Below are 16,825 nucleotides of genomic sequence, written 5' to 3'. Positions count from 1 at the left end.
TATTTGATTCTATTTTGAAATGTAATTTATTTCTGTGATGCAAAGTTGCATTTTCAGTGTCACACGATCCTTAAGAAATTCTAATATGCTGATTTGGTGCTCAAGAAATGTTGAAAACACTTGTGCTGCTTATTGTTTTATTTTATTTTTTATTTATGGAAACTGTGATAAAAAATCTTTTGTCAGGATTCTTTGATGAACAAAGTTAAAAAGAACAGCAGTTTATTTAAATACAAATTTTACTGACTCCAACAAAAAGCTTACCTTAAATGGTAGTGTTTCATGTCAGGAAATGGACAAAAATGATTGCCAATCCAATGTTCAAAAGCATAACCATTGCAACCAAAACTGAGTTAGGACCCTGGGTAAAAAAGACACATGATGTAACAATTACAGCACAATCCATAAAAAGGCATCTGTAAGTATAAACGAGACACTTAAAGTAGCCAAGCACTTACAGATTCTTCTGCTAGTGTTTCATCTGCCATATCTATGCTGGATTTCTTGGTATCAGCTAAGCTCTTTGGTTTAATGGACTCTTGTTTCCTGATCTTGGGCTCTGGTTTGGGAGTGGGTGTCCTGACCAGTTTGGGTGGCGGAGGCATCCTGGCCAGGCTAGACTGTGTCATCTCAGGCTCATCATCTTCTGGTTCTTCTGGTGGAGGCATCTTCGACATTGGCTTCACATAGTAACTGTGATAAGCAGCATGTAGCTGCCCATTACCTGTGCTCGCAGGTTTGGACGGGGGCATAAGGGTCTTAGGGGGTTTTGGTGGGGGCACTTCCTGCAACTTGATGGCCGGTACAAGAGGAGGGGCGGATACTTTGGTGATCTCTGCCACAATTGAGGCTCTCTCTTCTTTGCTTATCTTGCGAGCTACACTACTACTGTCCTTGCTTATCTTTCGGGCTACGCTGCTGTTGTCTTTGCTTATCTTGCGGCTGGCACTGGGGTTGGGTGCTTGGCTCTTCTGAGGAGAGTGAGGAGGTGACGGGTTTGGGCTCTGGGCGGGAGTGTGGCTTGGAGTCGTGCCGTGGCGATAGAAAGGGCTGCTAGAAGACTTCTCCTTCTCCTCCTCCTCTTTAGGTGGTTCCTCCTTAATCTCATCCACCGGCTCACTGAACTTTTGTTTGATGTAGTCAAGTCCTGTAAGGAAGGGATCAAATGTTGGAGAAAGTTAGGGATATTACAAACTAGAACAGGCAGCCAATACAGGTCAGAAAAACTAAAGAACAATCCAAAAGAGATTCAAGGATTCAATTCAAGTTAACCAGCATTTTGACAGCAAACTTCACTTCATTTTAGCCAAATTCTAGATCATAGATTAATGTGGCCCTGTTATGCTATTTTAAAGGTTCCTCATTTTGTTTTGGAGGTTTCATACAACAGGAAACATGCATCTAAGGTAAAAAAAAAATAAATAAATTAATGTTTAGTTAGAAGATTCTGTCTCTCTAAACCCCTCCTTTACATGAGGTTACTCTTCTCTGACTGATCAGATGGCCCAGTCTGTTGTGATTGGGCGGGTCACCGTAGATGTTGTTTGTGGGCAGCCAATGAAAACCGTAGGCTGGCATTATGCAAATTCGTTACAAACCTATGTAGCAGGGCTCTAGAGTGCGACCAATTTGGTCGCATATGCGACCAAATTTTGTAAGTGTGCGACTAACATTTTTCCTAGGTCGCACCGGTGCACCTAACGTCCTCGCATCCGCTGCCTCTGCACGAACGTTTGTTGGCGTTTGTTCTCCTTTGACGGAACTCACTCTCTTCTCTCACGCGATGCCACAGCTCGCACAACACGACAGCCCTGCTTAATGAGTGACGACGGAGGACAGAATTAAACATTCAAACGTAGCCTGGTTACACTTAAGGTCTGTTATATTAGTCTGATTTTATTTTAAATTTCGGCTTCCAAAGATTATAAAAAATTATATATTGAGGTAAAACCATTAAAAACTATCTAACTACGCGCAACTTCTTCCCTTCGCAGCATTACGCTGTCATTTCTCCCTAAAACTCAGAATCAGAATCAGCACGATCGGTGATTGTTGTAAATGCTTGTCTAGCTACTGTTGCTAAATTGCGGGACGCGTTTAATAATTGAAAGAGCTATTAAAAACACAAAAATCTGCGCAAGAGATGTTGTTCGCATGGCGGCGCGCGCTCCGAAACAGACCGAGACAAGCTAATTATACTTTCGGTTTCATGTGCAGATTGTGCGCGTCTAAACGATCAATTGTACACAAAAGCGTGTCAAAATTACCGGCTTTGAGATTCACTAAAAACAGTTTATGTCTTAAATGGACGTAGTTATGGAAATAGTTGGGAGAATATGGTGCATCAGTAGCCTATTAGATCTGCACCCGGTCTTAAAGGGGCCGCAGTCTAATAAACATGCTGACGATTGCGCCATTACTGCAAATCAAACAACAAAAGAAAAATCACTCACAGCTCTTGAAAGAATAACTTCAGCTTTAATAAGCATTAATCTATTTATGATAGCCTAAATTTTACAGTGTTATTTTACATTTTATTACTTTATTAGATTTCTTTTTAGACCATGCCTGAACAGTAGTAGGCCTTCCTGAAATTAAAGCACTGTGTAGGCCTATATAAAGTGTATCTTTGTTTAATTGTTTATCTTTTGTTTATCTATTGTTTATCTTTGTTTATTATATATAAAACAAAAAGAACCATAAGAATACAGTTAAAGTACTGTATCGATAAGCAGTATCGGTAAGAGTAGGAATACCGTTAATAATTGTGCTTCAAAAAATAAATAAAAGTTTTTACACCTTCTTGTTTAAATTCATTTACATAATATATATGAATGTGTATAGAGCGTGATAAAAAGGTGACCTTAAAATTGTGGCGTTAAAGGTGATACAGCCGAGGAAAAATTTGGGTGCACCCAAATTTTGTGCTGGTGCACCTAAATAAAAAAGTTAGGCGCACCAGTGCAACCAAGGCAAAAAGTTAGTCTGGAGCCCTGTGTAGGCATTTTTATATTTAGTAATATTCTTTAAAATGAGATAGTAGCATGTTACAGCCATGGATATTCCAAATCATAGCAACCAAAGTATCTCAGCTGGACTTTTTTTAAATTATAAAGTAATATTCTAAAAAGTGACTTGTTTTATATTTTATAACAATATATATAGTATCGTACTGCAAACTTCACACATTGTTGCCAAATCTTAGGTCATCAGGGGGCCATACATTTAAATTAAAATATATTGTATACATTTGTTTAATAATGTGTATATATATATATATTTTATTATTTTATATATATAAACAAATTAACACTGCTGTGATTTTTCCCTGTTTTGGAAAGCTGTGGAAATAATATAATGGATTTTTTCTTTTGCTATAGAGTAAATAGGAATACAAAAATTATATTAGCTGTGATCTCCCAATCACCACTATAGATGTTTACCCAACTATGCTGACTTCTGCTTCTGAGAACCCCGGAAATGTGAAAGGGTCCATGAACACCTTCTCAAGTCTATTCTATAAAATAAAAGCCACTCTTTGTAATGTGTGCAAACCGTTCTCTGATTCCCAACAAAAGACTTGGTTCACTCTGCCAATGAAAACTCTTAGTGCATCTAGATCAATTAACTTAGAAGGTAACAGCAAAACTAATGACTCAACGCTGAGTTTGCATAATAGAGCTTTCCGGGAAAATCATACGGCTCGAACTAGCTTAAGCCCAAACAATTTAACTGCAGTTTAATTCACTTGACATCTCTGGCATCCATGATGACCAACTTCAAAGAGTGAGAGGGCATTCTTAATGTTTAAATGGCTTAAAGTATCTTCTGAACATAATTTCTCACAATAACTTGATAAGAGCTCATGCTTTATGGAGGGTCCATTCCGTTTCTTCCTGTCTGAACAGAACTTCTGTCACAAGTTCCTAGCATTGTCTGTGTTATTTACTGACCTAAAGGGACCATGGTAGCGCACTGCAAGCATAATTCACTCCCAAACAAACACGCCTGTTCTTCTGTCATTTACAGAAGACACTGATCTACTCATATGACCAGCTATTGACTAGCTGAAGTAGAAAACAGAATAAGTAACTGTTAAAAAGTTAGCAAAGTTAACTGTTCTTGATCATTAAACATAACATACTAATGAAAGAAAATACGTTTCTATCAACATTAAGACTGATTTTGATCATATGATGTCTCATGTTACACGCCTTTGTGTAGAGTGTTACTCCAACGGCAATAACTTAATCTTGTAGTTGCGGAGCAACTTAAAAATAAAGTCCACATAATGCTCTAAGATTGCTTTGATCTCTCTTTAATCCTCAAGCAAGACTCTGAAAGTGGCAGACTGCTACCCTGGGATGGCACAATAGTAAAATACTGTATTTTATATAAACAAAACCATAAATACAATGCACTTGAGCAATTTGAATAATAATTTAAATTCAAAATCATCTTAATAATACACCATGCATGACTATAAATTTAACAAACATCGAACTAGCGCACAGAACTACAATGGAAACTGAAAAACACACAATAGGGCATTAGACCAGTGATTCCCAAATAGAGTTACATGCACACCAAAGCAAAATTAGATTGTTTCGTAAAATCTATAAAAAAAATTATACATTAAACTAAAAAATTATACATTAAACTAAATTAAACTAAATTTAAATTACATTTAAAGAAATATTTTCAGTTATTTTTTATAAAAATTAATCCAAAACAAGACTGGGTGTGCTACAGTGATATATGAGAGGCAAATAATAGATATAAAATAAATACAAAATATTAATTTGTTCTCAGATGAAACAACAACATTTTCCAAGGCAACCACTGTTACAAGATGAAGATGAAGACGGACAAAAGCAGATTCAAAATATAAACAAGGTTTAATCCACAAGCAGGCGATAAAAGGTAACAGCGTGTGTTACACAGTCCACACACACACACACAACAACTGACAGAGAACTGAGGAGAAAACGGAACTTAAGTGCAGATTCAAACAAGATAATAAATCAAACACAGCTAAACCCAACAAACTAATAATTTGTGACCATAGAAACAAAAGAGAAGCGGGAAAATCAAACAAAGGAACACGCAGGAATGAAGGAAAACAAACTAAAAGTCCATGAAAACTGAAACTAACTGAACATAACTGTGACAGTACATCCCCCGCAGGGAACAGATGATGAAGAGGGAGGGATGGTGGGGATTTGGAGGTGGCAAAGGGATGGTGACTGACGGTGGCGGAGGAATGGTGACATATCATACTAGAGCATACTTTTTAATGGTCGTGAAGTAAATTCAAATTCAATAGTATCTACACAAACAGTACGGGAGCTTGGACGAAGGAAACACTGCTGTAGGCAAAACTGTGTTACTTGTCTTGAAGCAACGATAGGATTATATTCATAATCAGAATGCATAAACCAAATCAGTACAAATGCATTACAAGCATGTAGGGCTGAAAAATAAAAGGTAATTTCAAAGCAATCCCATAGGTTTATAAGAATAATGTGTTTCTTTGTGTTGTCCACAGATGACGGCTATATAATGGATAATCCTGGCCATATTCCAGCACCATTAGACAGGCCTATGGGGAAGCACGGGCCGTTTAAATCCTTTGGAGCATTGCATCCTCGCAAGCCTTAAATTAGACCAAGCGTCAATAACAAGAGGTATTCATTTGATAGTTGACGGGACGGAAAGGCCTCATCTTCTGAGTTAAATGTGCTGTGCTGGAGTTAAAAAAATCGCCTTTGTGGATTAGATTATGGCATATGTGCACTGTTATGATTTTTTTTTCTTTTTTTTTTCGTAATTAGTATTTTTGTCTGGTTTCCACCCCAAAAAAATATCTAAGCAAAAAACAATTCTACTTACTAATTAAATAAAAACAATACTGAAAACTACCTTAAAAGAAGATCTTACAACAACATGATGAGACATCGAGATGTATAATGAGAACTGTCATGTTGCCAAGTGAAATTCAACTCCAAAAATAAGTGGTGGCAATAGAACCTCACGGCTCAAAATCAGCATAAGGCATTTGACAAAGATCCAAAGGCCTCTCTTATGACATGAGAAGGATTATGAAATCTTTTCACCCACAGTTAAGAGACACAACTCAATTACCTGATACTCAATTAAAGCGGTACCCTTGTTTTAACATGCATTATATCAAGATGCTACGACACATCACAAACAAACCTAGGCATGCAATCAACCTTAAAGTTTTGTTCATTATCTACATGGTCCGGAATATTAATAGGTTCTCTATCCCAATAAAAGCGGCTATCTGTCTTGATGGGGCATGTGATGCAGGGCCCGGGGGCTTTTGAATTTATTAAGCACTTCATAAATTCATGCCATTGGAGTCTTGTGTGTATTTAAGATTCATGCCATAATGTATTTCATAATGACAGACAACTGATGGAATAGTACTGACTGATTTATAGTGGATCTATGTATATTTATCTTTTACTGTAGCGCCAGTAAAATAGATCCAATAGAACAATAGATGATCCTTTCCTTCTCATTGAAAAATACATTAATAAATAAAGTAAATTAAATACTATTAAATGAACACTATATATATTAATCGTGATTAATCGACTCTAAAATAAAAGTTTGTTTAGATAATATTTGTTTATATATGCATATGTAAATACACACACACACACACACATAATAATATATATACAAACATGCATTATAGAATCGATTAATCGCGATCTGACGGCACTAATATATATATATATATAGTTTGTTTTGTTTAAACAAGAAACAGTCACAATTGTGAGATACATAAATATATTTATAATCTATTTACTTTCTACATGTACTTGCCTTCTTTTATAATAATAATGATTATATATGTATGAAATAATATTTGTTTATAGGATAAACAGTCTTAATATATACATGAACATATACATTATTTATTTATAATAATGTATGTCATAATCTGAGCCATCAAGTTTGTACTGGAACGGCATAAATAAAGAGGGAAAACGATTTGGGGGTCATAGGGTCAGGGAACCAGCTGGCCTCTGTGCACCTTGCATTGAAGAGATGGGCAATGATTTAAAGAGAGGTAGGAAGAGGAGGTGCAGTCAGGGTTCAAACGTCTGACTGAAGGAATGGACAGCTGCTCGCTGTCCTGCCATTCCAACTATCCCTCCGTTAGCTCCCTGTAAAGGACACACTCGCTCCAAATATAGCGCAATTAACGTCACTCTATAAACCTCGTTGGGTAGACCATTTCAAACGGGACCTAAAGACAACCGTGGCGACAGTGCAGCGTTTTTTTTTCTTGATGTGTTACAAAGGCATACATAACCTCTGCACTAATCTGCCATAAGCCAGAAATGTCAATTACGAGTGCTAGTGCTTACTCTTCTGAGCGGGATGTTTGAGAGCTAGTGGGAGAACAAGGCACCGCTGGGGATCAGGCGGATCAGGCCGGATCATTTCAGAAAGCCACTTTGTTTTCATACGACACTTCAAATTGAACACACACAACTGTGTACATCAGCAACATTTTATATTATTGTGCAAAGTTGCTGCATTCCTTGGCAATGTTTTTGAAAGAAGTCACTTCTGCTCACTAAGGCGACATTTATTTGATTGAAAAAAGTAGTATTGTGAAATATTGTTACAATATAAAAGAACCGTTTTCTATTTTATTTTAAAATGTAACTTATTCCTGTGATGCAAAGCTGAATTTTCAGCATCATTACTCCAGTCTTCAGTGTCACATGATCATCTAATCATAATTACAAATCATTCTAATATTCTGTTTTGCTGCTCAAGAAATATATTTATTATTATTATCCGTGCTGAAAACAGTTGTGACTGCTTAATATTTTTGTGGAAACTATATGATGCATTCTTTTCCAACATTCTTTGATGAATAGAAAGTCCAAAACAACAGCATTTATTTGAAATATAAATCTTTTTTAAAATGATAAATGTCTTCTTTACTGTTACTTTTGATTCTAGCTGAATAAAAGTATTCATTTCTTTAAAAAAAAACTGAGCCCAAATTTTGATGATTTATTCATCATATCGCTGATGCCAAAATTTGAAACGAACAGCCACTTGAGGTCATCTTCATGTCATCACCAATAACATTTCGTACCCTTACCGATAGTAAAATCACTATGTATGTACAGCTGTTTATGTCTTATAGATAAATCTAAAAGCAAAATCTAATCAGCAACAAGCAAATCTATATTACATGGTACTATTTGACATTATATTTGTAAAAGGTACAATCAATCATGGCTGATAAGACAATAATGACCTCTGATGCTAACAACAAACCTACTTTAAAACTGAAATATAAAGAAGAGCAATACAGTGTTTGACGTTGCACTGAAAGTGTTGTTTAACTGGATGCAGTGTTGGTTCAAGTAGACTCTGTGCGTATTTAATACTTGGAAAGAAGATGAATGACGTGGGGAAATGTTTGTGAAGCCTAAGCAACACAAATGAACAAACAGAACCAGGAAATGCCCAGGAATGTCTAATTAACATAGAAACATATGGGCACCATACTGCATATCAGTTCTGTAAAAGAAACCTCACCTACATCAATACACAGAGTTCTACCACTTGCACTCATGAAATGTGAATGTCTGGTTAATTTTGGCATGCAGGGTATATACTGAAAACTTATCATATTAAATAAACACATGGCAGTTATGACCTCAAGTGTGTTAGTCATTAAATCTAGTGGCACTTATTAGAGGCTCATTAACAAATTATATCCTCCCTTGGATTAATCAACTATCAGAAGCACTACTATCAAAATAAACCTGTCTATTTGAACGAATCTAGTTTGACACATCATGTTTACAGTGAACTGAATTCTATTGATCAACAAAAATGTATTTTCAAATTTAAATATATTACATAAACTACCAGTTTTACTAGTCAGTAGTTTTTGTTAAAGATATTCTGCAAGGATGCAATAAATAATCAAAAGTGACAGTATAACATTTACTGTTCTTTAGAACTTTTTATTAATCAAAAATACTGAAAAGAATGTATCACGGTTTCCACGAACATATTAAGCACGTTTTTTGAGCAGCAAATATGCATATTAGAATGATTTCTGAAGGATCATGTGACACAGAAGACTGGAGTAATGATGCTGAAATGGATTCAGCTTTGCATCACAGGAATAAATTACATTTTAAAATATCTTAAAATAGAAAAAAGCCGTTTAAAAATATTTTTTATTGTGTTTTTTTATTAAATAAATACAGCTTCTGTGAGCAGAAGAGACTTCTGCACAGAAGGAGTGTACTCATTTTCAATAGACATAATCTAATGTTACAAATTCTTACAAAACCAGTTTCGCTTCATCTCTGAATAAGGTGGTGTTTCAAACAATACGGTGGTGTTTCTGTAATGTGTGTGCGGGTGTGTAAATGTATTGTAATGTACAATGTAAAGCGACCTTGAGCTACGGAAAGGCGCTATATATATATATATATATATATATATATATATATATATAAAAATAAATAAAAAACTGACATTAGATTTCACAAATAATGGATTTTGTGGTTTAATGACAAAAAAGCGGTAAATAAGGTCACCCAGAGAGTAAAAGTAACTGGTAGAACAAAAGGTAAGCTCTGAGCAACAACAGTTCTCCCGAAACAGCTCCGTTTAATTAAGATATTATCTCCCTAACAGCGCTCGCAAAGATTTCCCGGTACCTGCAAGACATGACTCATTTGCTCAGTCACATCCAGTCCAACATGAGCGTCTCCTCTTGAAGGTGATTTCCAGTTATAGATCTGCAGAAATGTATATACCAGCCCCCCCCCCCCTTGTGAGTTTGACCTTTCTCCCTTGACCTCCCTGTGCTCAGCTGGCAGGAGTTTATGTGTTTGTGTGGGGTTTGCTTCTGAAAACTGAGAAGTGTTTCTGGGACCTTTTCCATGAGAGGTGAGCGGCACAATAGAGCTGTAATTTGACATGCCCACTTCTTATCTGAATCCGCTTACTGATAGCAATGTGCCGTACGCACGACACACTCAACAAGCCTTGCATTCCTCATCCGGAGAACATTCTCGGTTTGATATGGACCACATTCTTTGGCTGCTGTCTGAAATATTTCTAAAGGGAACTAGAACAATCACTGAGGAGCAGTCTACTAATATTAGTGCTCTGTAATGTAGAGTAATACACTTTATTTGTTTTGATTAGGACTGCCAATGTAGGAGGCTCATTAATGATGTCGTGATTCATTAATGATGTTAATGATTACTGAAGTATTTTCTTTCTTAGCAAGACATCTCTCGAAGAAGTTCCAAAAAGATTAGACTTTATTGAACAAAACAACAAAGCCGAGCTGCTAAGCATCTATTACCTAAAAAGTGTGTTTCTGTGTTCTTTCCCAGGGTTAAACCCATCCCATTTGTTTGCCACAATTAATTATCAGACCTTCGGACTTCTTTTTAATGGTGGGATCCAGCCAACTAGTCTATTTTTAAAAAAGAACATTTAATCCCATTCATCAAGAAAGTGTACATTACATGTAAACAGAATAGAACAGCTTGATTAATGAGTTCCATTCAGTGATTGATGGATATTTTCTTCACTGTATTCCATTCTGTGTATCAATGCTGAGATGAGACGAGGCATACGGTATAGTGAGGTAGACCTTTTGAGGCTTACTAAAACTAGATTTTCCTGGTTTATTCCAGGCTATATGTTTGATATTAATATACTATCATGATAAAAAATCATATAAAAACACATAATGCTAATAATGATCCACTACCACATTCAAATTTGAATTATATTTGAATCTACAAGTGCAAAGTTTAAAGGGACATAATTGAGGAAAACACATTCCTGTAGCCTCAAACAGTTGATCTGTATTTATATAGTATTCATATAATATTTATATTTATATATTTTAATAAATATTTACTATTATAGTATAAAATCCCATATCATATAATAAAAATATTATAAATGATATAAAATGTGGATAAAAAGAGTACGGCTCACGTCATCTGATATTTGTTGTGCTCAGAGCAGCATGTTTCATGAACATTATGAAATTAAATCATGTTTAAGAGGCAAATAAAGGTCAATACTTTTAGATCTGTCAGGTGTTCTAATAATTTTGGCCACCACTGGATATTAAAAATAGATTAGAGTATATTAACACATGACAGCAATATTTACATATTAATGCTTTGATAAATGTCAATCATAACAGAGGTCAGAAATCTTAAAGGTACAGTAGCAAAAAAGCCTGATCAGCTCTCAGGGTCAGAGAAATATGTAATTTCACTGTCAAAAAAACTTGATAACCCAGGGGAAAGCATTCATGTCTTTGTACTCTTTTGTTTCTACCCTCAACAGAGCTCCACTGAGCTAGTTTCATGTGGAGAGAAAGTATCTATTGCGAGGTTTTAATTACAGGTGTTTGGTTATAATCTGGTGACTTTCATCATGGGTATTTATTTATTTGCAGGGTGTGTGTGGGAAAGTAAACCATTTCTTCTGTATAAACTGTACCTGGTTGATGGAAGCTTGGAGATAATTCATAAGCCACAGCTCTGGCTAAGTCGGATTCTTGACATCCTGCAAGTGCGGCCTGGTCTGCTGCTTCACTCTTAGTCCTTGCGTGGGACGTCCTGTAACCACAAAAGTTATTGGCATACATCATTTTCTGGCATATATACATGCATATGTGTGTATTATACAAAAAAAAATATATATATACACAGTACACACACACACATATATAATGTAAACACAAACTTTTATTTTGGATGCGATTAATCGTTGCCCAGCACTAATATATGTATACACACATATATACCCACACACTCTTACAAATGAGTCTTTACTTTTCTGAATGCTTCACTTTTTGGAACTTCATGTCCCCTTAATTTCACACTTCAATCTATTCAATCAATCAACTCAATCTATTAACTTGAAAGTTCATTTTCATAAGTATATATATTGTCTTTTTGATTGTTTTGCTGTAAAAAGTGTGCTTATGCTATGTATATTTGAAATATGTCCTGAAATATGCACAAACATGTATTTAAAACATTAAACACATACAGTACATACTGTTTGAAGTGTATGTGAGTGAGCATTTCTTTGACTGAGTGGTTTGCTGAATGCTTGCGTTCGGGTTATTGAAACATGGATGCATTATCTTTTGTACTGTGGCCTGCTTTTAGCTGTGTATAGGGAGGGAGGGAGGCAGAGGGAGGTTGTGTGTACGTGCACATGTGTGCACACATGTATCTGTGTGTATGGAGGGTAGAGGATTCCTGTGCCTAAATAGTACTATGGGGTGTGCTGATCCCCGTTTTTGTCAAATCCAAATCCTGCTTTTACAAACGGACAGGGACAAAGCATTTAATCTGGTCAGAGGGCACAGACCACAGGAGCACATCCCTCTTACTCAGCACACAACAGACATAGAACACTAAGACCTGTACTCCAATAAATAAACTATTCTACGAAATAAAAATATATAATATTATATTTTATATATAATGAAGAAATCATATATTAGTATTTTAATATACTATATATATATTTATAGTGTGTATATGTATATATACTGTATATACACAGTACTGTGCAAAAGTCTTAGGCACGTTAGCATTTTCACCAACAAAAAAAAAGGTTTTAAGCCAGTTATTTATATATTTTGCTATAGTGTGTCAGTAGGAAATATTCCTTTTGCCATTCATTTTTGTATCTCAACAGCCAGTGGTCCACACAGAGATCTGATCTCACCATCATCAAGTCTGGCCCAAATGCAAAGGGCCTAAAATGTATACACAGGGCCTAAAATGAACACTCGCCAAGCGCCAAATGTTAGTACAAATTGGTGTTGGCGAGTATATTATGAAACGGTGCCAATCGCCGGTTGGCTCGCAACAATATTATGAGAAATTTGTGAGAACGTGAACAAACGTGAACGGCGCTCAAGACAGTTTATGGGGCAGTCCTGCATCGTCACAAGAGTTTAAACCTTCCCGATTTAAACATACAAGCTCAAGAAGACACAAAAGGGAACTACATTTGTTACTCAAATGCTGTGTGGGAAGTTTTCTGTGCGCAAACATCCAAAATGCACACCCAGAAATCCACTTCTCACTGGCAGTGTGCGGATACTGAATTGAGCTCTCTTTCACGTCTTCTTGCACTTGAACAGAAATATTCAAGCAAAATTATCTCAAAATGCCTATCTTGGCTATGACAGTATATTCATGTATATTCAGTGTGACCGCATATTCATTGGATCTGTGCATTAGCTCTTAAAGTGACAGTCAGCCTAATATTCCTGTTACTGTGTTTTTAATGCTAATCAAACAACAAAAAAACAAAGAACAATCACTCATTGCTCTTGTCTGAATAACTTTTGTAACTTTAATCTATATTTCATTACTGGTAAAAAATATTTATGGCTGGTGAATTTTCTTAAGTCACTGACCCTGTATAGGCTATATATTAGTATTTCAATATTTCTAATATGAATAACATTGTTAAAATGTTAATAAAATTAATATTATTACCAATAGAAATCGTATCTTACATCTGTATATGCTTGGGTGGGACATGCCTGAGGAAGTTACCAAGAGGACAACGTTCATTGAATAGCATGTGACGTTGTTGAGATTTGAAACTAGTGGAAACACACAAGATTACGAGGGTCTTTTTCTTAAGAGCAAAAGTCTCCATATGACTCGAGGCGAAATAATCATGAACACAGGAAATTATCATACTAGCACACATAACAAGTAAAAGTTTATGTTGTGTTGGGATCATGATAGGCTTGGCCTCCGGACGGCTTTAATGAAGCTCGCATCATGCTGAAACACAAGCTTAGTTATCAAGAGGTGACCTGCTTCTCAAATCCCTTCAAAACCCCCAACGTGCTGCAACACACACTGTTTTCATCTTCTCACAGACAGGCCAGATTGAGTCTGTGCAGCGTATGCATTAGGCATTAGGGATTTTTCCCCTTCGGTTCAGCGCTATTACTATAACTATTACGCAACCCCAGCATCAAAAGCACAAAATAAACTCTAAAATGCAGGGGATTAGTCCAACTTGATGCTTCAGTAAGAACCACCTCCAAAATATGAGTCAAGTCAAGGTTCACCAGCAGAATAGGATGTGTTCTGCATAGAAACTAAAGCTTTTAGTTCTCTATAATATCAATCAGTTTCTTCCTGTGACCATGATGGATCGAGATGTTTACGGCTTTGTTAAACCCTTCTTAGACAAAGTGGTGGTCTGTTTTAATCATTAACCTTATTTCAAATGCAAGAGGCCAGATGCTTTGGGATAGTCTGGCCACCAGTGCAAAAATAGCTTATCATTGGGGGACAAAGAGGTGCTTTCTGCCCAGATTCCGATTCTGACACATATCGACCTCTATTTCCGATCGTCACATAATAACGATCATTGTAGAGTCCTCATGTAGACAGTGTGAAGCATGCAAAGCAAGTGATAAAGCGTGAGGGAGTTCTAGACGCATCTATTTGGGGTTTGAGACAGACTGTGGGGTTATGGAGGCCCCCACTGACAGAATGTTTAACCTCACAGTAACACCTCAGTGAAGTAATACACTACTGTTCAAAAGTCTGAGGTCAGTAAGATTTATTTTTTGAAAGAAATTAATACTTTTATTTACATGATGCATTAAATTGATCAAAAGTGAAAGTATAAACATTTGTAGAGTTACAAAAAATAAACTATGTTCTTATGAATTTTCTATTCAAAGAACCTTAAAAAATTTAATGAGGTTAAAAATACTAAAATATTGAGCAGCACAACTGTTTTCAATATTGATAATAAGAAATGTTTCTTGAGCAGCAAATCAGCATATTAGAATGATTTCTGAAGGATCATGTGACACTGAAGACTGAGTAATAATGCTGAAAATTCAGCTTTGCATCACAGGAATAAATTGCATTTTTAAATAGAAAATAGTTATTTTAAATTAAGAAAATATTTTACAATATTACTGTTTTTTTATCAAATAAATGTAGCATCAGTGAGCATAAGAGACTACATTAAAAAATATTTTTAGTGGAGTCCAAAAGTCTGACACCACTATTTCATATTAAAGAATAAAAATAAAAAAACTACCCCGTCAACATGAATTGAAAAATGAATATGAATTTCAGAATATTTTGGTATTTGGTATACACTTAAGAATCTCAAATCTTTCTTATTTATTTTTTATTACTCATGTTTTCATTTAATAAAAATAAAAAAAACATTTTTATTTTTCTATTTTTTATATCCCAATTTGCAATGTGGTCTCAGAGACTCGACTGCACATACAACAGCATGCGAAGCATTATAGAATGAGAGAATAACAATTACAAATCCCTCTCTATTTCATATTCTCCCTCTATTCAAATCCCACCAGTTTCTGTGTGTACCTACTTCAAGACCTCTGGGTATTTAAAACCTCGGTATGCATCTCTGCACCCCTCTAATTTTAATGGTGCACTTGAATTTCACCCCCTCTTTGTGACCTCCTTTCAGGCCAGGGCCGGGACAAATGTGCCTGCGGGATTGGCTGGTCGTCCCTCAGGCCATTGGCCCACATTGAGACGAGCTAACATGGCTGAACAGAAACCAGTTTTGCAAGTTTTTATATAAGGATTAAGATGAGGGCTGTGGTACCACAGGATGCCTCTTGATCACAGCAAAAGGTTCATTTCCACCCGGAGCTATTTGCGGAATCTACATTTACTAACACTGTTTTGCAGTGAGCCGGTGCTGGCAATTGGTACAGTATGTGCCCGCCTCTCTCTCTCTCGCTCTCTCTCTCTCAGTGACCTTCTCCCTCCCACATTTTCTCAGTTATACAGGAGATATTTGCATTTTATTCAACAAGCCAAAATCTGCCCCCTAAGATGCTTACGTGGTACATAGACATAAATCAAACTCTGGGTCTCAGTTATGATGAGTCATAATAAAGACCAGCGTATTATGCATTTGAATAACTAATAAAGAGGTTTATATCACTTTGAATAACAAATCCCTTTAGGCTATGAAAAGGGCTGATGAAGCCCTGGATAAACAGCATCTAAAAGGGATAGATCACACAAACAGAAAAATCAATGAATTATTTACACCCTCGTGTTGTTCCAAACCTTTATGACTTTCTTTTCTCCATGAAACACAAAATCTTGCACAAGTCTTTTCCATACAGTTCATTGATTGATAATAGCCCCATAAAAGTAGCATAAATACACGTTTAAATGTATGTGGTCAATATGTTTTTTTGAAAGACATTATAAAAATACAATGAAATGCAGCAAGGGTGCATTAAATTGATCAAAAGTGACAATAAAGACACTAATAATGTTACAAATGATTTCTATTTCAAATAAATGCAGTTGTTTTCAACTTTCTATTCATCAAAGAATCCTGAAAGAAGTATAATGGTTTCAACAAAAATATTAAGCAGCACAACTGTTTTTCAACATTCATAATAATGTCAAATGTTTCTTGAGCAGCAAATCAGCATATTAGAATGATTTCTGAAGGATCATGTGACACTGAAGATTGGAGTAATGATGCTAAAACACAGGAATAAAATAACATTTTGAAATCGAAACTCAGCAAGTAGAAAATAGATAAATGTCAACATTTTAAATTGTAATAATATGCTGTTTTGATCAAATAACTGCAGCCTTGGTGAGCATAAGATACATATAAAAAATACTGACCCAAAACTTCAGAACAGTAGTGTAATCCATGACTTTGGATAATATGCTAAATCTTT

The 16,825-nt window shown here is 35.7% G+C and overlaps 1 protein-coding gene across 1 annotated transcript in view; it reads right to left on the bottom strand.

Moving 5' to 3' along the window:
- Positions 1-16,825, bottom strand: part of jph1a (junctophilin 1a) — a 32,862-nt gene that overhangs the window by 1,095 nt on the left and 14,942 nt on the right. The window contains exons 3-5 of the mRNA XM_084399193.1: positions 11,563-11,681; positions 459-1,147; positions 265-361 (exon numbers count right to left, since the gene is read on the bottom strand). Of these exons, the coding sequence (XP_084255319.1) occupies positions 281-361; positions 459-1,147; positions 11,563-11,681 (889 nt within the window). The 3' untranslated portion in view covers positions 265-280. The remainder of the gene's footprint in view (positions 1-264; positions 362-458; positions 1,148-11,562; positions 11,682-16,825) is intronic.

This window comes from Rutilus rutilus, assembly GCF_951802725.1.
Source record: "Rutilus rutilus genome assembly, chromosome: 24".
NCBI lineage: Eukaryota > Metazoa > Chordata > Actinopteri > Cypriniformes > Leuciscidae > Rutilus > Rutilus rutilus.
This window is presented reverse-complemented; position numbering and strand designations above follow the sequence as displayed.